This window comes from Oreochromis niloticus, linkage group LG17 (assembly GCF_001858045.2).
Source record: "Oreochromis niloticus isolate F11D_XX linkage group LG17, O_niloticus_UMD_NMBU, whole genome shotgun sequence".
NCBI classification, from domain to species: domain Eukaryota; kingdom Metazoa; phylum Chordata; class Actinopteri; order Cichliformes; family Cichlidae; genus Oreochromis; species Oreochromis niloticus.
In genome coordinates this window covers 24,839,141-24,860,418 of record NC_031981.2, presented here as the reverse complement: position 1 = coordinate 24,860,418, position 21,278 = coordinate 24,839,141, and the positions used below count along the sequence as shown (strand labels likewise).

At 39.1% G+C, this 21,278-nt stretch overlaps 1 protein-coding gene across 6 annotated transcripts in view; it reads left to right on the top strand.

Annotated features, from left to right (window-relative positions):
* pik3r3b (phosphoinositide-3-kinase, regulatory subunit 3b (gamma)) overlaps positions 1-10,619 on the top strand; it is a 181,292-nt gene extending 170,673 nt beyond the window's left edge. For all 6 annotated transcript variants that reach the window (XM_025899495.1, XM_025899497.1, XM_025899496.1 and 3 more), the window contains 6 exons: positions 65-245; positions 733-858; positions 970-1,289; positions 1,844-1,918; positions 2,054-2,224; positions 3,525-10,619. In XM_025899495.1, coding sequence (XP_025755280.1) covers positions 65-245; positions 733-858; positions 970-1,289; positions 1,844-1,918; positions 2,054-2,224; positions 3,525-3,723 — 1,072 coding nt within the window. In that variant the 3' untranslated portion in view covers positions 3,724-10,619. The remainder of the gene's footprint in view (positions 1-64; positions 246-732; positions 859-969; positions 1,290-1,843; positions 1,919-2,053; positions 2,225-3,524) is intronic.
* The last annotated feature ends 10,659 nt before the right edge of the window (positions 10,620-21,278 follow it).

Below are 21,278 nucleotides of genomic sequence, written 5' to 3'. Positions count from 1 at the left end.
ACCTGTCTGTTTTAGAATGCATTGCCTGTCTCTTTAAGCCTTTGTTTGTTATTCTGTTATTCAGGAAAGGGGGCAATAACAAGCTGATAAAGATCTACCACAGAGATGGGAAGTACGGCTTTTCTGACCCCCTGACTTTCAGCTCAGTGGTGGAGCTCATCAGCCATTACAGACATGAGTCACTGGCTCAATACAACACCAAGCTGGATGTCAAGCTCATGTACCCCATCTCCCGCTTCCAGCAGGTACACTCCCTCCTCATGATCTTTTGATAGTTTTCCTAACAGTATCCTCTTGAACACCACCAACAAACGTTCCCTGTATACCCACTGACTTGCTCTTAGTGTTTCCACTTTAAACTGCAGCAGCAGCTACATGATACCTGCTCACTGAAATGTTGCCCTTTTGGCTGGCTCCTATGACACACTCAATTGCACGCACCAGTGATGAAAGGGCAGGTTTAGCCAGTCATTACTCAGAACTATGCAAGATTAGCCAGAATGCACACCTGGGCTTACACCTGGGGCATTGTGGGTGGTTTATTAACGAGCCTGTTCAGGAGTCACCCTTGGTAAGGAGAACAGGGGTAATGGGAATAAGTGTGTGTGCATGCATTTGTTTTTCCCTTTGGCCTTTTATTACAAATGGCTTTTTATTTTACTCTCCAGCTTTTTCCTTGTCAGTTTCTGCAAGTCACTGTCTCTAATGCTCCTTTCTCCGACTCACTCTCAGGACCAGCTGGTGAAGGAGGACAACATCGATGCAGTGGGGAAGAAGTTGCAGGAATACCATAATCAGTACCAGGAGAAAAGCAAAGAATATGACAGACTGTATGAAGAGTACACCAAGACATCACAGGTATATTCATACTCATGTCTAACAAATGCGTTGCTTTTTTTGCACGTCTGTTTTTGGTTTGTTTGTTTTTGGGGCTTTTTTGGTGTGTCAACTACTCATCTTGTCCTGCAGGAGATCCAGATGAAGCGAACCGCTATTGAAGCCTTCAATGAAACCATCAAGATTTTCGAGGAGCAATGCCACACGCAGGAGCGCTACAGCAAGGACTACATTGAGCGTTTTAGGCGTGAGAGCAATGATAAAGAGATTGAGCGCATCATGATGAACTATGAAAAGCTTAAATCTCGCCTCGGAGAGATCCACGACAGCAAGATGCGGCTGGAGCAGGACCTAAAGACGCAAGCCATGGACAACCGGGAGACGGACAAAAAGATGAACAGCCTAAAGCCTGATCTCATACAGCTCCGCAAAATCAGGGATCAGTATCTAGTGTAAGTATAAAAAGACGAGAGAAAAACACGAGCAATGGCATTAGTACAGAAAGCAGGTCAAAGCAGGTCAGCATTAAAAACCTACTGACCTGGAACAGGATCCTGGTTTTCATGTGTTTATATTGTTCATGCTGTACATCTATGGGATGGCTACACACACTTGAAAGTCAAATGGGGAGTTATTAGATGTGGTTGAAAAAACTCAAACGTCAGAGGAATCATTTCCACTGAAATAATTGTTTTTTTATTATTTTTCTGTTATTGTCATATGGACATAAAAGAAAATCTGACTCATCGTTGTTCTAGAGCCAAAAGCACATCAAGTGGCTCAATCAGAAACTTGTTTTAGTTTAGGGAAGGTCCAGTTCAACTCAATACCAGAGTGCCTGCTTTATTTCCAGGAACAAGTTAAGCAGTGTTTCAGCAGAACATCCTAAATTATTCTGTGAGGACATTTTGCCAATTTCAGTCTTGTGCCTGTTCACTATAACGTAAACAAATTTCAAACAGATTCCTAGCAGTAACAATGCTTCTCTCTCTCTACTTCTCTTTAGCTGGCTCAATCATAAAGGAGTTCGCCAGAAACGAATTAATGATTGGCTGGGAATCAAGAATGAGAACACAGACGAGTGAGTCTCTACTTGCTTCGCTGCAACCCAAACACTGTTACTTTACTTACATAGAGCAACTGTTCATTTAAAGAGCAGAAAATATTATTTCTTTGGTGCAATTTCTCAATGTATTGCATATGTATGTGGTTGCAGAGGTTACTTTGTGAGTGAGGAAGATGAGAACTTGCCTCACTATGATGAGAAGAACTGGTTTGTGGGGGATCTGAACAGGACACAGGCAGAGGAGCTGCTCCTGGGGAAGCCAGATGGAGCTTTTCTTATCCGAGAAAGCAGCAAAAAAGGGTGCTATGCCTGCTCTGTAGTGTGAGTACATGCAACACATGACTGAAGTGATGTGCGTTTTACTTTACATACCCATACCTTCTGAAGTCAAGAGTGACATTTTTGTCTTCCTTTGTTTGTACACAAGGAGAAAATGTTGGGACACCTTTCAAAATATTGCACATCGAGACAAACACCAGTGCCAACAACAACATTAGGCATTCGTATTATATACATAAGAAGTTGTTAAAATAGAATCAGAAGTTGCAATAAAGCTACAACTTTTACTTTTATTCACTCTCAGGCTTTTGCAGCACATCTTTAAGACACGAAATATTTGAATGCTTCAGAAAAGAAGCTGATTATTTTATTGCAGATGATGATAGGGCTTTTTAAAGTCTGCAGCACACTGTGATTCTACACTGTGCGTTTGAGGGAACCAAAAAAACAGTTTTGGACACAAAACTGTGGTGGAGGTGGGCGATATGAGGAAAATGTAATGCGCAATATTTTTTAGCTATATCGTGATACACGATATACATCGTGATATGTCTTGACCCCCATTGGTACTGTGGGCAAAGTGTGCCGCATAGAAAATCTTCCAGTTCAGACAGGGGATTAATGATGCGTTCACAGCATGTGGGAGGAAAAACACTCACAGTGAATTACATGCTGATTGCTTTCTATTTCCATGGCAACCTGTAGTCGATGGTTACGATAAAGCCACTTATATGTCCATGTCTATATATTTAGACTGAACCCAATAACATGGTAACTTTGTAAAAGTCAGTTTAAAAGCATGCTATAACAAGATAATAGAAGAGCCAGAGGCAGAAGCATGTTAAAGTACAAAATATGTTTTAAAATGCAGAGATTTGATCTTTTAAAGTAGTGTTGTTGTTAGCTGTTGTCTTCCCCCAACCCACACTTTTGTTAGATACTGAGTGAACTCTGAGAACAGGAGGGTTTGATTCCAAAATGTTTATTTTTCTTATTGTCAGTATTGACTAAGAGGCTTCCTCTTGGGAGGGAGTAGTTTGAGAGAATTAATGGAAAAGGTCATTTTTCATGGAACCAACTACTGAAACCACCAACAAGTCCACTGAGTCAAAACTCTTAAATCACTACACTAAATTAACATTTGAAAAAATACTGAATGTAACCAAAATAATGAAACTGATATGATTTCCATAATTTTATTTTATTTTTTTATCCCTGGGAGTTTAGTAGTAGAACAAAGCTAGTTGGAAGAAACTGAAAATGCAGAAAGAAAGCACTGAATGACAAATAAGTAACCTCAAAAAGGTCTTAACTAAAGTACCTCTCCTGTGTGTCTCCTAAGTGTGGAAGGGGAGGTGAAGCACTGTGTCATCTACAGTACACCACGTGGCTTTGGCTTTGCTGAGCCATACAACCTCTACAGCAGCCTGAAGGACCTGGTGCTCCACTACCACCAGACCTCCCTGGTGCAGCACAATGACTCACTCAATGTGCGCCTAGCCTACCCTGTCTACGCACAGATGCCCTCTGGACGAAGATGAACCCCAACCAACGATGCTAAACAACTACCCCCAGAAGGACGACACATTTTACCGTCTTCAGGATAAAGGAGAAAAGGGAGTGTTATGAAGCTTGGTGGTGGTGGTGGTATTGGTTGAATTACAAAACAACCCTGTATCCAGACCTGATGAACATCGATACAATTTTAACATTTGCTGCAACACACACATCAGCCACCTTGGAGTTATATATTTTTACAAGAACAATTTTGGAGGGCATTCTTTCTAAAGACTGCTTGATTTGCACAAGGAAGTTTTAAATGTTTGTGAATGTGAAAACAAAAGTGACCGAAGGAAGGAAATGAAGTAGGAGACGTCAGAGTTTCAGGTTGATCCCGCTGCTACCTAAACTCCAGCTCAGACTTTATACCAGAAACTCAAAACTACAAGAATGACAACAAAACATTCCCATCAGACTTTTTCTTTGTTCCCATCATTTTTTCCTCCCTTTTCTTTTCATCAGATGGTGTAACTTTGAAATATATTTTTGGAGATTTTTTTTAAGAGGTTTCCTTTTGTTTTCACTTACTTTGAAATGATGTCAAGAGTCTGTTCTCTGTCCCTCTCCATACAAAAAGATAAAACGATGTAGCATAAAAGACAAAGCATTAGGTGTTCCTTTATAGAGAGAGTAGACTGCTGCTGCTGAGGGATTTGGGGGGAGGGGGGTGCACAAGTGACACAGAAGGTTTTTTTTGTTTTTCTTTTTAGTCTCAAAGACTAAAGCCTTGCTTGTATAAACTAATTGTTTTGTTTTTATTATTGTTTTTTAACATTGCTTTTTATTATAGTCCTGTGAAAAAGTATTTGTACCACCCTTTTTTTTTTTTTTTTTTTTTTTTTGTTTGGGGGGGGCATGTCACACTTAAATGTTTCAGATTATCAAACAAAAACTACTAAATATCCAAGTAAGTGCAAAATGTAGTTGTTAATTTATTAAAGGAAAAAAATATTCAAACCTACATGTCTCTATGTTTAAAAAAAAAAAAAAATAAAAAAAAAAATTGCCCTCCACCCTTGCTAATTCATGAGTTTACTGCCAGATATGGAAGTTTGTGAATTAAAGTGAATTAGAAAAAAAAAAAAAGCAAGACATCATGCTACGATCTAAAGGAACTTGAACAGATGAAAAACGAAGTCACTGACGTCTGTCTGTCTGGAAAGGGCTACAAAGACATTTCTAAGGGAATCCAGCGAACCATGGTGAAAGGTTGGAATAGTGAACCTTCTCATGAGTAGCCATCCTGCCAAAATTACTCCAAAAGCACATCAACGACTTAGTCAGGGGTTCTTAAAAGAACTGCATGTAAAGTACTACAGACGTCACTTGCTTCAGTTCAGGTCAGCATGTATGATTCACTAATAAAACAGGGCAAAAATGGCATCTATGGGCATGTTCCAGGCCAGGAAGGTTTGAATAACTGCTTTTTTTCCCTTGAACATTGAAGTATTTTAGAACCTGCATTTTGCATGTTCTAAGACACCCATTAGTCTAAGATTAAAACTTGCAGGCTCTGAAACATGAAAGCGTGACAAATGTGTTTTTGGAAAAAAAAAAAAAAATCAGGAATGGGAAGAATACTTTTTCACACCACAGTATGTGTAAATGGCAACAAATCACAACCAGAGACCAAAGTTGGTGTGAAGGGGAGGATAAAGCATCTGTTGGGTTTTTCTTTCTTTCTTTAATTTTCCCATCTTTGGTGAATGCAAATGGGTGAAGATAAGCAATGATGTGTTTAAGGCCACACATAAAAATGAGTTTCAGGCCGTGTGCTTCAGCGACAAATAGACTTTTTTTTTTTTTTTTATAAACCAAAGGGTACATGAACCCCACAACCTTCAAAGCACTTAAACAAGCTCCATTTGTAATCTCAGCGCTAACAAAGTTTTGGCTGTGTTACGCCAAAGGGGATGAGTCAAAGGAGGTGTAATTAGCAGCTAAAGCTACATGGCATCTTTTGGCTAATTTCTAAACCCCAAATTTTTTTTTCTTCTCCTGAGACAAACTGATAGCTGAAATAAATGGAAACATTTTTGCTTCGTTTTCTCCAAGCTCTTTCTTTTTTTCATGCTTCAGTGTAAAGGTAAAGCGTAATCATCCGGCCTAGCTGCTTACAAACTGTGATAATGGTGACACTGAATTTACCCTATGCAAAAATGATTTCATTTGCATTACCTGTGATAAATTTGTGCCAATTTGCTTCTTTGATATTATCTTTCTATATAATTGGGACGTGAAAATTTCACTTTGAATTTGGTCTGAAGACAGCATAAGGCACATTAAGGTTAACTGGTAAAGGGTTCCTTTCCCAGCCTTTGAAAGGCTAAGCTTGGTGAAAAATGTTGCCATTAAAGCTGAAACCCATTTTATGTGTGGTTTAAACAAAGAAAAGAGCAAATGCAATGTGACTGTAGGCTGAAAAACTGGGGTGTTTTTGTTTGAACACCTTCAGAAAAAAAAAATATAAGCTTTTACTAAATGTTTATGTATAAAGAGCACAGGCACACAAAGTCCATGTCCTGAGCTGAAGATACAGGCTTTAGAAGAAAATCTGAAAACTTGAAAGAATGTGCAATCTAGCTTTGTGTTTAATGTAGTTCAGCAGTTAGTGTGAGATGCACTAAAGTTGGAGATAATCACAGTTAAGCTGTTGGAGTGAAATTCCCTTTCTGTCTGATTGCTGATAGCGTTTGGCTTTTATTTAAACCCAAAACAACATGCTCTGTGCATGACTTTCTAACCAGTGGATCCACTTTCTGTCAATGACTTGATAAAAAGAAAAATATCTTCAAACACTGAGGAGAGCTACAATACACGACCAAGTTAGATTCTATTCCCCCAGAAAATGAATACACAGCACAGTAAAGCATCTTCTCATAGTGATCAAGTTGACTTATCACTGCCTGACTGATAATATGGAGCTTTTAAAAGGTCGTAATGGAAATCAAAGCAGAGATGTGATTCTCAATTCACTCTAATCTTAAAACTAATCACACTGGTTAGGCATTAGCTTCTTTTTTTTTTAAACTGGAAAGGGCATCTCATAAAAAAAAAAAAAGAAAAGGCTACAAAGTTAGACAAAGCACCCCTCTCTCTTATTGTCATCTTTAAGATTTTCCCAGTTTGATAAGCTTGGCCACAAACACACAGAGAGACCAAGAAAAGTGTCCCGTTTTAGAAAGAGTGCTATTGTTTGGAAAGTGCAAAGGAATTATTGTGATGAAATCATAGAGCCTTGTTTGTGCCCACTGTGTGTTTCTCCAGCCATCTCTGTCTTCTTCAAACTATTGGAGTCTGCTCACTGTTATCTACCATAACCCTCCCTCCATTACAGCCCACTAGTCTGCTGACAATAGGTAGATGAACTGGGAGAAGTGAGGTTTGTGGAGCTGAAAGCCATGGGTGGTGAAAGTTTCTCTTTCTTCTTTTTAAAACTACAGAATGAATCGTTTCAAATTTTTAAGTGTGGCAGTATTCAATCTAAATTGACCTGTTCTAAGGCTTATCAAGAAGGTGTAAACCTGCTTCAGTAAATCTCTTAAGACTGCAAGTCTGTTTAGTTTCCACACAAATTCACAAGTAGTCATAATAGAATAAAATGGAAGTGTATATAGAAATCACTTCTCACTGCTCAAAAGTTACACAAAAGCAAACTGGCTCAACTGCTAAATTGTATGTCATGTCTGACAGACCACTTCAAAAAATTGGTGCCAAATTTACTTGATCTATCAGCCCAAGTTTTTCAGTTCAGCTAAGAATAGCAGCCATAAGTAGAAACCCAACGTAACTTTTGCAGCATGAAGAATTTGGGGAGATTAGCTGTGTCCTGTTTCAGGGGGTTTTTGTAATATACAAGTTTTAAGACACTGCTGCAGTGGGAAGGAGTTTCTCAGGCTTATATGTGCGTTTCTGTAGATCTTTGGATTGTTGGGCTTCCAGTTCTATTGCAAACTATGTATTTTGCAGTTTTGCAACTGTATAAATTTAATGAGATTTTAGATTTTTTTTTTTTGATTTTTTTTTTTTTGCATCTTATTGTTTTAGTTTGGTATCAATGTTTTTGTTTACTGTCCGTAAGTATCTAATCTTATTATGGCCATATTGTGAGAATTTACAATTACACTGTGGTGAATCTTCTGCAAATGCTTTTTTGCAGAGGTGCAGGTTTAGCCTTCCCTTTTTCAAATCAGCCTCTGAACTGGACACGGCCTCAGAGTTTTGCTTTCTTGGATTAAGTCACAGGTTATCTTTGCTTTTTACATGGTGGTTGTCAGTATAATCTTGAACGTACAGCGAGGTTGGTCCAGTGTGTTTTCATTTGTTTTCTTAATCCGAAGCACCTCAGTCACGTTCATCTAAAATCAACACATACTATTGCTAACTCTCAAGGTGCTATCGGGAATGCAGGCACATTTGATTCGACAGACTTTTTCTATCATAGTTTCTGGTCATTAACCCTCAGGTCTTTTTTCCAAGTTTACCGTAGAAGCTACCACACAACAAAGCCAGCGTTTTGAGGGGAAAAAATCAGGTTAAATCAGGGTTTTTGTGCATGGATACTTCAGTCACTCATCAATTAATGTAGGCCCATGACTTTGACTTTTTAAATGTCCCACCTTTAACAGTCTTGTAGATCATCGGTTCCCATAATTAGATGCAGCATCATCACCAAATGGATGTCATGGTCTTTCTTTCCCCTCAGTCAACATACGGTCTAGGTTTTTGTTTGTTTAGGTTTTTTCCCTGTTACCAGACTTTTGTGTTTTGCATAGGGAACTCAAACATCCCTAAGTCTATTACTTGAACTGTATTGCATTGCTCACTGTTGAATGTCTTTATATAAAATGATACATTTATTAAAGAAAAAATTTAAAAAGCAAATAGTTCCCTTTTGTTTTCTGGTGAGCAGGGATGAGGTTTGTAGTGTATGTACAGTATTTGTTACAGGCAAATGTAGAGCTACTTTGGGAGGGAAGAAGGTGCCATTTGAAACTTTTCTCAGATGTGTTTCGATTGTCACATAGGGCTTGACTGAAATTGCACACATTTACTGGTGATGTCTGCGTATGCATCCAGAGTCACATTTACAGAGATGTCATATATATGATATATCTTTATATGTATATAGAGTTTAAAGGAGTAACAGTTTGAAGGGTTGTTTTAGTCGCCGTTTGACCATTCCCCCCCCCCTCAAAACACATTAACGCCAAAGATTTAAGTTCTTGATGTTTGTTGATGATTGGAAAAATGAATGTTTCAGTAATAGAAACAATTTTTTACGTCCATTGCATTGACGGTATCACGACTCACAAAATAAAATCATAGTGTGAATGACCATCCCATACTGCTTGGTAGGATTGTTGGATTGTCCATCAGTTCAGTTTTTGTGAGTTGAAACGTGTCTTTTTGTTTGTTTGTTCGTTTTTGTGGCATATCAGGAAAGATCCATCTTTAGTCCGTGTTCATTGATCTTCCGATTGTAAATGAATCAAAATTATTGTAATCTGCGTTTGCCAGTTTATGAAGTTCAGTCTTGTTTAAAGTTTTTTTTTTTCTTCATTTTGAAAGTGTCCTGCAGAAATCAAGAACAAATGTTCCTACTGGAATGTCAGATTCAGACACAAGAAATTGATCCCAAAAAGACAGAACTCATGAAATTTACTTTTTAGCACTACAAGCATTTGACTTAACTTAAGAGTGGGATGTCTTGTCTCGCTATAACCCCTCCCCCGGCCACCACCCAGATGGGTTTTTTTTTTTTTAAACATCACAAATAATTAAATTATTTCTGCAGGATTGTTCTCACTTTTTGTATCACTAAACAATTACATGCAATATTCCCTTTTTTGTCAGTCAGGGGTTCACGTTGCAGGAAAATGTATTTGTGCAGTTACAAACCCAAAATACAGGCCTTTCTGTACACCTGGGGTTACAGTGACAGAGGTTAAGAGGGTTAATGGGACAAACCAAAATATTGTCAAGTTTACTTTTAATGACTGTTTGGTTGAGTTTACTTCAGAAAACTCAGCATCAACTTATACAACTCCAGGGAACAGATTTTAGGTTCACCTCTCAGAAAATAAAGGTACATTTTGATTCTAACAAAGGTGCAGGCTCAGTAACAAAAAGGAACAATAACTCCACTGTTACCTTTTTTCTGAGTGTTTATACTCACTATCATTGCAGGACTGTTAAAACAGCAACTGTCTGTTATTCCTCTACTACTATTATTAATACCACTAGTACTGCTACTACTCATCCTTAAGCAGTTCTGCAAAGTTTTATTTGCAGCCAGGTTTTAATATGTTTTGTTCTTACAGAGGAGTTGTGTTGTGTTCTGACGAATGCTTATCTGATCACAGCGCCCAGCACAGCTTTGGGGAGTATCAGTTTCTTTACAAAGAAAAAAAAAACTTGAAAAAAACTTTTAAAAAAATCATTTTTAAAAAAAAGGTTATACAACATCCCCTCCTCCCTTCTATGCCTTTTACCCCTTTTTGGCATACGTACAGATCCAGCATGCATATTTGGTACTATTGACGGTTTTCTCTTGTGTATAAAAGAAAAATGGTTTAAAAAGATGTCTTTAAAATCAAATGTTATTTGTCTGTTTATGGTGTATTGAGATCTGAATTTAATATAGCAAATTTAACATCACTGCTTACAGCTGTAACAAGTTATAGTCCTTTTGTGTTGGTTGTTTAATGGTATAACAAAACTGAGAAAGAGAACCAAAAATGTGTGCCGACCATTGGTACATCACATGAATAAATAATGAGCTTTGAATATTTTCAGTCCAAATTACGGCATTAACTGTAGCCCAGTGTTCTTTTACAATAAATGATCAAAGATTTAAAACATCCAGTATGTGTCATTCATAAGACGTTTGCACAATAAAAGAAAAAATGACAAAGTGCTGATTTACATCATAACAGAGAACCACAAACTTGTACCTTGACTGAATGAAACCGTCCCATTCAGTTCGGTTGACTCAAACTGGTCTCTTTCTCAGCGTTACCCTCGGCCATACCTGCTTTTGGCTTCTCTTGGTATTCTCTTTGAAATGGTTTTTGGTCCTTCACCATTACACTACTTTCTTGTGTCCGTTGGAAGAGTTTGATTGTTTATGAGCCATTTGTTTTATGAGCAAAACCCACATATGATTATCAGTGGAGTTACAACATATTTGATTCTCTTGCAGAATAAAGGAAATATTTTGTTCACTTACAAATATGTGATTGTCTTTTTTGTAAATGTTTCCATTTCAGAGTGTACTCTCACTAGGTGGTTTGTAATGTGCCTGCGCATACCCCAAAATTCATTTGATTAGTGTGATCACTACATGCCATATCTAGTTCAGTTTGACCCTTGCACATAACACAAGCAATGCGGCCAGTATCATTGCTAGCCATGGATTTGCAACCCTTACTCAATAATAGCTACCTCTGTAAAAGTTGTTTTAAGTAATTAAGACAGAGACACCTTTCCTGATATATCATCCTGATGATACCGCAGCCACCCGAGCCGGGTTACCTAACAGTTCATATTGGCTTCATCAGGTCGTGGCATCCAGTTCGCACTGGAACAGTTTGCAGTCAAGTGTGAAGTGGCAGGAATGAGAATCAGCACCTCAAAATCTCCACCGGAAAAGGGTGGAGTGTCCACTCCGGGTGAGGGACGAGTTGCTCCCCCAAGTGGAGGAGTTAAAGTATCTCGGGGTCTTGTTCACGAGTGACAGAAGAGGGGAGCAGGACACTGACAGATGGATTAGGACTGCGGCTGCAGGTATGTTTATGCACAGTTTATGTTTTGGTGAAAAGGGACCTGAGCAAAAAAGTGAAGTTCTCAGTTTACCGTGTGATCTACGTCCCTTCCCTCACCTATGCTCATGAGCTCTGGGTAGTCATCGAAAGAACAAGATCACAGATGTAAATGGCGGACGTGAGCTTTCACTGAAGGGTGGCTGGCCTCTCCCTTTGAGATAGGGTGAGGGGCTCAGAGTAAAGCCGCTACTCCTCCGCATCAAAAGGAGCCACTTGATGTGGTTTGGGCATCTGACAAGGATGAGGTAGTCTGGACATGTTCCACCAGGAGGAGGCACAGGTCATGCTGGAGAAATTATAACTCCCTGCTGGCCAGAGAACATCTTGGTGTTCCCCCAGAAAAGCTGGAGGAGGTGGTTAGGGAGGAGGTCTGCGCTTCTCTGCTAAGGCTGCTGCCCCTGCAACCTGGACTCAGAGAAGCGAAATAAAATAAATGGATGGATGCCATGTTGCTCCTCCACGTAGGAAACCTACTCTGAAAAAGGACTAAACCTTCTCCAGCTTGAAAACTAATCAGTTACCATTCTTTCCATAACTTTACACAGTATAGCTTGGCCTGTAAGACCATGCAAGCAATGCAGCCTTCCCTGATTTTAGTGCTGGAATGACTATTGCTTGCTTCTATGAACTGGGGAGAAATCTCTTTTTCCATATATTATTCATAAGAACCAATATTTAGTCCAACACCGGTTCACTTATAGTCTTTTCCCGATAATAATTATTAATGTCATGTTATCATGCTGGCTTCCTCTCTTTTTTCAATAGCCCTTTTCAATCTTCTAGCAATATTACATTTGTGTTGCCTTCACCAGTTCCAAGTTTATATATGTGTTCTTTTAGTGTTTCTTTTCTTTTTCTTAGTTCTTCCTCACCCATGTTAGCACCTCTGAGAGCAGATTTAAATTTATTATTAAATAGTTTTGTACCCCCCAAGTATGGAATTGTGTGGACTACTCATAATTATTTCACAAAGACTCTCTAACACCAGCTGGTATTGGTTCTGCCCAGCAAAATACTGGGTAGAACCAAAAAATGGTAAATAAAGAACTAGGAACTGAGAGTTCCCAGTTCTTTAATTACCATTTAGCCTTTCCAGGCTATTACTGCCAGTGGTCTTCATAGCTGAAGATGCATGCTCACTCACAGCGTGCATCTTCTCTCTTCTCCCAGCATGCAACTGAAATAGAGGAGGCATGAATAGATGGTGGCTGCCAGTCGGGCCGGCCAGCCCCAACCCCCCCCAGACTATTGACTTGCTCAATATCCAGCAGCTTTTCAATTTTTTAATTCACCAGTAACTCAAAATCTAGACAAATCTTAAGCCAAGATTCTTGAATGACTCGTTAGCAGATCTTTAAATACATTAGTACATCTTTTAAATGCCTGTAAATTTGCAATCAAACCTTTGCATTCCATTGCAACAGGTAAAACAGAATCTGTCATCCTCGTGGATTTCCAGGCCAGCAATTTCAGTGTATTCTTCACTTCTCTCTGTAAACCTCCTTCCCCTCCTCCCTCTCTCATGAATCTTCACTTTTCGCTTCATCAACTTGTGTAACTGCTCTGGACCTAGATTAATTCCTTCAAGGAATCTTTCTGCAGCATCAGCTACTACTTTGATCATATCTGTCCTGTTGGATTGATTCCAAGCAGCTGACAGCACATCGACCATAAATGCAAAAAAATAATTGAGTTTCTATGACTTGCTGAGCTGCGAGTGGCTGTGAAGAGGAGAAGAAGGGTTAGACATTTCCCACTACTTACCCAGTTGCCTATTGCACTCCTTTAACTTTCCTCAGTTCATCTGCATATGTTATTTGACTTTTAGGTTGAAGCTTTTCCTCTTGAATAGCTCATATTCGCTTGATGAAGACATATGGTTTCTTCCACAGTTGCATCATCTAACTTCTTTAGTTTGAGATTCAATAAAAAAACACAATCTCGTAATCGCAATCAAGATCAAAAAGGGAAGAGTGCGAAATAATTGGCAATTTTTGACTTTATATTTCACCTTTTAAAAACTGTTTACCTTCCCTCCCACTGCACAAAGTCACATAGGATTAGCATCTTTTAGGTGCAGGTTTTCTCAGTTCTCAGTGCAGGTTTTTTCTTTGTTAAGAAAAAGGACAAAACTCTCCATCCCTGCACTGACTTCTGGGGATCAACAAAATCACTGTTAAGAATAAGTACCCCCTGCCCCTGCTTTCGTCGGCCTTTGAGTTATTGCAGGGAGCAACCATTTTCTCTAAACTCGACCTCCGCAATGCCTATCACTTGGTTCGCATCCAAGAGGGAAACGAATGGAAAACAGCATTCAATACTCATCTGGGTCACTTCGAGTATCTTGTAATGCCTAACACCAACACTCCCCCAGTGTTTCAGGCAATGGTGAAGCACGTGCTAAGAGACTTTATTAACCACTTTGTGATTGTCTACCTGGACGACATTCTCGTGTTTTCCAAAAGCTATGCTGATCGTGTGAAACAGGTCCGGCTCGTCCTGCAAAGACTGCTAGAGAATCGTTTGTTTGTAAAGGGAGAGAAATGAGAGTTCCACGTGCAGACTGTAACATAGACTGTAAAAACTGTAACATGATTACAGTAACGCATAACTTTGTAACCTGAGGTTGGTAGCTTGATTTATTGGAGCCATTTAAGCTTAAGTGTTTAGCTCACTTGACACTGTTATATGTGAGCCATAAAGCCTTTTTTAAATTATTATTTTTTCAGTCAACAGTTCAACATCCACTTCTGGAATCAGTTACCACTTTCACTTGTGGTAACTAACACATTTCAGTTCAATCTGTCATTTCAATTTTATTTATATAGAAACAAATCACAACAACAATTGCGAAGGGCAATTTGTATTGTAAGTTAAATACCGTAAAATAATACAAAGACAGTGAAAACCCCAACAATCATCAGACTGAGCATAACATGACTCACTAGTGCTTCTAAAGTGTGAATTAGCTCCTGTCTGTTTTCTGTTTCAGCCGCAGTTTCCTGAGCAAAGCTGACCTTTCAGTTTGTGTGAATCTTTCTCTGGAAAAATACTGAACAGTACAGTAGCAGAGTGCATGTTGTCCCGAAAAAGCCAGTGTCAATTTTATATCTATCCTGCTATTAAGTATGTTGTATTTAGCAACATTTATATATGCCTTATTTGGGAGTACACCTTACATGGTTACCAACTGAGTTAAATTAGAGGTTCAGATTTGGTCATACACAGTCAAGAATACATATTTATTGTCCTAATATAAAACTGAAAAAAACAAACATCTGATCTTATTTTTACAGGTACAACATTGTCACTGATTTTTTTGTTTTTTGTTTTTTTAAATTAATCAGTTATGTTATGGTTTATAATAGTATAAGGTGTGGCAACAGTCGCTATTTTCAAACTTTTTCCAAAATGTGACTAATTAGAGTGTGTGTTTATATTTGACTAAGGCAAATAGTCCTTGAGGTAGGTGAAGAGGTTGTAAGTAAATGACAGGATGTGTGGTCAGGCTGATTCATGAAATCTTAGTAACATTGGGAAAGAGAGCTGACCCAGTCATCACCATCAATGCCCCTCCTGTTAACCACCACACACACAAACACACACCTGAATGGACGCCAGTGTACTGCAGGGTGGAGATGTGCACCGTTGCACAACAAAGAGAGAGAGAGAGAAATGCAGAACGAGCAGGAGGCAGATTAAATGCGTTTATATCTACTGGAAATTCTATTTTATGACAGAACAACAAACAACAGTCTTTTGCTGACACACAGTGCTACACTGGTGAGCATTGTAAGCTGGTGCAACTTAAACAGACGTTTTCTGCAGCAGGAGAATGATGGCGTGCTGCACCAGATGGCCTGGCCTCCACAGTCACCTGACCTAAATCCAGTCGAGATAGTTTGGGATGAGATGGACCGCAGTGAAGGCCAAAGGGCCAACAAGTGCTCAGCATCTCTGGGAAAATGTTTTGGATTAAATGAGAAGGTGTGCCAAACTTTTGACTGGTAGTATACACTTGTTTTGAAAGTCCTCAGTGCAAGTTCATTTTTGTCTCTTGTAACTTAAGCAGAATACTTACTGACATGAGCTTTTTACATTTTCAGAATTGTAAAAAGAGAGACTATTGATATACACTACCGGTCAAACGTTTTCGAACACCCCAATTTTTCTAGTTTTTTTTTATTGAAAAGTATGCAGTTTAATGTCTCATTGCACTCTGAAATGAAAGCATAGTACAAATAAGCAATTGGAGTTAAAAAAAGAAATCATGGAATCAATTTATAGACCAAAATGTATTCTAAACTCTTGACTCATCAAAGTAGCCACCTTTGGGAGATATAACAGCTGAACACACCTGTGGAATTCTTTCTACATCTTCATCATTTATAAAGCACTTTAAAACAACCACAGCTGACACAAAGTGCTGTGCATTGTAACTAAATGATAAAATTACATAAGATATAATTAAAAGTCAAATAAAAGAAAAAAGTAAAATAATTAATTAATTAGTTCATTATAACTAATTTAGGTCAGGTGACTGTGGAGGCCAGGTCATCTGGTTCAGCACTCCATCACTCTCCTTCTTGGTCAAACAGCCCTTATACAGCCTGGAGGTGTGTTTGGGGTCATTGTCCCGTTGAAAATAAATGATGGTCCAACTAAACCTGATGGGATGGCATGTTGCTGCAGGATGCTTTGGGAGCCATGCTGATTCAGTGTGCCTTTAATTTTGAATAATTCCCCAACAACAAAGACACGGTGGGTGAAACCAAAGATCTCAAATCATCAGACCAAAGCACAGATTTCCATTGGACTAATGTTCATTCCTTGTGTTTCTCGGCCCAAACAAATCTCTTCTGCTTGTTGCTTTTTCCTTAGTCGTGGTTTCTTAGCAGCTATTTGACCATAAAGGCCTGATTCACGGAGTCTCTTCTGAACTGTTGAGCTAGAGATGTGTCTGTTACTGGCATTTATCTGGGCTCTAATCTGATGTGCTGTTAACTTGCGACTTCTGAGGCTGGTGACTTGAATGAATTTATCCTCAGCGGCAGAGGTGACTATTGGTGCTGATGGACGGTTGTTTCTCTTTACTTAGCTGATCTGTTCTTGCCATAATATGAGTTCAAACAGTTGTCAAATAGGGCTGTCAGCTGTGCACCAATCTGACTTTTGCACAACACAACTGATGGCCCCTCGTGTGCTGAGAGACAAAGAAGAAAACTGCAGAGAAATTGATTTTCTTTTATACAACATAGAACTGTGACCACTTGTCAGTTATGTTGAAAGTCAGTCAATAATTAAAGTGATCCTGGGAAGCAGGATCAAGATAACAGACAAAAAGCTAGAAATTGTGTCTGGCCAAACATTAGTTGCCCCTATGCATCCTTGCATCTCACTGACACCACAAATCTCAACACAAACATACCCAAAATGTTTGGGTGATAGCATCACCTGACAACAGAGACAAAGACAAAAACATCCTGAGAAATAACTGCACAAAGCCAAATGTCTTTCTTTTCGTACAAAGAAATATAACTATTCTGAGGGTGGTCAGGTGATTACATCCATTCTCTTTCGGTTATAGGCTGGAGCCTATCTCAGCTACCATAGGGTGAGAGGTGGGGTACCAACCACCAGCCTGTCACAGGGCTAACACAGAGACAGATGCTTACATTCACACCTATTGGTGGCAATTTAGAATTAACAATTAACCTAACCCCACTAACTAGGAAGCAAGAGTACCTAGAGAGCACAAACACAGGGAGAACATGCAAACTCCACACAGAAAGGCCCCGAGCAGGTGGTGGAATCGAACTCAGGACCTTTTTGCTGTGAGGTAACAGTGCTAATCACTGCATCGCCTGTTTTTTGTCTAGTTTGTGGATAGTTGATCATTTAGTTCGTTTATACATCATGGAACGTCATACAGGAGAAGAAAACTTGTTCTGATTTTTAATGTATAGCTGCTGCTCAAGCCTCTTATAGTGAAGTTAACATTGTATAACATCAGATGTGGCCTGAATCCTCTCCTCACTGACTCGCCTCCATCAACTTTTCACTTTACTTTTAGCTCATTAACTCTCTAACCGCTTGTATACTCCCACAACCTGGCTGCAAGATTCACACAGGCACACACTAACACATACATTCACACTGCTCATGATGAAATCTGCACACATGACAGTTCTTGCCCATATATGCCCACAGACTATCACAATCGGTCACAGATTAACTACATGAAATGTTTAAATAAAGATCTGCATCGTTAATATTTTGCTAATCAAACTGACACCTCAGTAAATTTATGGATTGATGGATAATATGGTTAATTACTCCTTAAGGATAAATTGAGGCAGCAGTTTGGGAAGGCCTCAGAGCGGATTGGTGACAGCTCCCAGGCCAGGCAGATCCTCATGTTCTGATGAGAAGTGAATTAATTGGAAAAAGGAGGGACATGAACAGAGAACAGGAAAGCGTGTGTACGGAGGTGTGCACCCACTCCTGAAATTCAGATATCCTATAAGTGCACATAATTGTGTGTCCTCATTTTCTTTTCTTGTTTTCTCTGTTTGATTTTTGGTCTTTGATTATGCTTATTTGAAGCAATCATTGTAAAAGATATAAAATAGCTTAGAGAACTAGAGAAAGGACCAAAGTTAAAAGCACTAAGGCTAAGTTTTAAACAAAGAATGACAGGCATGTACAAGAGACTGCTGTTTGACATTCACTTTCCTCTTTAAATTGCTTTAAATTCTACTTGGTAAACAAGAACCATGTACAGTATGTTGCAAAATCATATGTTGATAAAGGATGGGCATTGTTTTTATAACTAAAAATTTTAAAACAAAGTAAAGGTGTCTTAAACTTTCAAATTGACATTAGGGAGGTTTATATGCTTTAATGGAAAATGCTTAGATTGGGCGTAGGTATTTTGACACATATGCATATGACTATTATATAGACCAAAGTCTGAATCTGCCCCGATCTATTTCTTGTGTTTTCTAAGGAAGATAAGGGAAAACATAAAATGGGTAAAATGTTGTTTTCCTGGTATGTAAGCCCACCTCCATCTCATCAGAAATACCAAAACCACATGTTGTAAATTTAATGCACAGTGCATTAAAAACTTCACTATCAATTCCATTTATTGGACTTTTATTGAGAAAAAAATCAGTGTGCAGGTAGTTGATTTAAAACATAGACCAGATCCATAACTGCCTGTTGTGCCAACTTGACAAAGCACAGTAGCAGCAACACTAGTCTCTCCTTGTTGTAGAAAATAAAGCATGAATGTCTCAATTACGGATTATGTATGTGTGTGCACCAACACTGTGTTATGTGGCAAAGTTTACCACTGTCATTTTTGTTGACGTCTGCAGCTCCACTCAGTTTATGCCGTGTTGTTCCATGTCTTAGCTATATTAAACACAGGATTCATGTGTTTGCAGTTAAATGTAGGAACGTGCTAAAGGTCTGAATGTGTGGTTGTGATGCATTTGAATAAATGGTCTGCGCTGACAAGAATCCAATACAGTACAACCAGAAGTCACAGCATATAGAGCTGTGGTTTATTTTAATAATGTTGTTTTCAGTTATTAAAATACTCATATTGCAGCACATAGAGATACATAGAGAGTACATATTCTGAACATGTGTGTTACACAGAGAGGTGTGGAGTGGAAAACAGCAGACATCGCTCTGACTTGACTGAACAGTATGTCTCCACACCTCTCTGCATAACAATGTGGATGACCATAGTGTGTAAAAGCTGACCATTTATCATTTTAACAGCAGAGGGAGATATTTTATATCAAGCCAACATGAAAATAACCAGAGGAAAACAGAAGACATTATAAATACATTTACATATAAATACCTATTAGCTGCCTAGCTTAATTGTTTTTGGTGATTGAATTGTACTTCAAACGATTTTGCTCACTACTGACGTCTTGGCTTTAAATATATATAATCTCTCTCCTGCTGGTAATGCAACTTCTGCATCCACCACCATCTGTCAGCTGAAGAGAAATTCATTCACTCTAGTTAAAAACAAGCAAGTGTAATCTTTCAACATGAATAATCTGACCCTAATACAAGTTGATTTCGATTTTCCAATGAAAACCAACTTTCACAGTAAAATGTGTGCTATTGAATGGAACAGCTCTGAGTAAGGTCGCCTCAGTTGAATCACACTTACTAACAGGTAACACAGCATCTTCTCTCACTGTCACTCTGAATGCTGAAAGCTGATTGATTTTTGCCCTGCATTGGTCTAACTGCTGAAATTTTACTTAAATCTGTAGAAGCTGATGAATGCTTTCAATTGTACTGCAAGTATATTGTCATAAAACCTGAAAGCCAACGTTTATTTGCACAGAAGCAGAAAAGCAATTACATTTTATCTGCATTTGATGGAAAATCTCAGACATGTGTTGAAACATTTGAATTTCAAAATAACTGATATATTTTCAAAACCCTGTCACTCATACAAAGACAGCTAAACAGCTCTATACAGCAAAGACACAATAATCCAAAAAATCGAATGGAGAGTTATTTGAACTTCTGGAGTTTCATGAATCTGCAGTAAAATTTGTTCCACCTTTTAACTACAATCCGAACTGTTCTGGACGCTTTTGCTCCATTAAAAATCAGGTGGCCAAAACCCAGATCAAAGCCTTCAGACGAGAGTGTAGAAGAGCTAAATAGAGGTGGGAAAAAAACAGGTTGCAGGTTTCTTTTGAAATGTTAAGAGAGAGTTAGTGCTGTATCAGAAATGATGAAAGCTACTAGGTCAAAATGTTTCTGATATCACTGATTCAGTTTTTAATAATAATAATGTAATTCTGTTGACTTTATTGCAGGATTGCCTCCTGCAGACACTCAAGTGTGAAGGGGTGGAGGAAAAGGGCGGGAGGATTTACACCCCTACTCTCACCTATGATCACAAGCTTTTGAGTAGTAACTGAAATAGATGCATGGTGGCTGGCTTCTCCCTTACAGATAGGGTGAGGCATTCAGTCATTCGAGAGAGGCTCAGAGTAGAGCCACTGCTCCTCCACATTGAAAGGAGCTAGATCTGACCTGGATGTCTCATGGGCGTTTACTGGATAGGTGTTCCGGGCATGCCCCACAGGGAGGAGGCCCCAGGGCAGACCCAGGACACACTGGGTCTGCCAAACATCTCGTTTGGCTCTCAGCGAAGTCGGTCGCACTTTTCTCCTCTCCTCCTTTCCCCTATCTTCCCTGCTTAGCTGCTTATGTCCTTGTCTTGTCTCGTGTTTTTTTTTTCTCACTTCCCTGGAACACTCTCTCACAGTCTGTGTCTAAAACCTAAAGAGAACTATAGATTTGATCAACTGGTCTCTGAATGCTATTGACACCCTTTTCTCAACGAGAAGTCTGGGCTTGGGAGAGCCTGAGTGCCCTGGAGGGACTTTCCCTGCCGGATACACGATGGATGGGTGGCAGAAATGGAGGATCGTGTGCCTGGCGGGACTGTCGATCGAGGACGCTGAAGATATCTACCTATTCGGAACCATGATAACAGGGTTATTGCTGATCAGAGCTGGCTTGGCCCTGGCTTATCGGAGAATTAAGAAAGCGGAACCGGCCGTTCAAACCCCCACAAAGCTGCCCGCTGAGATTGAATTGACGGGACGACGTGCGGTTTTTCAGAAAGGGCTCACAGACAGGGACATGGTCAAGAG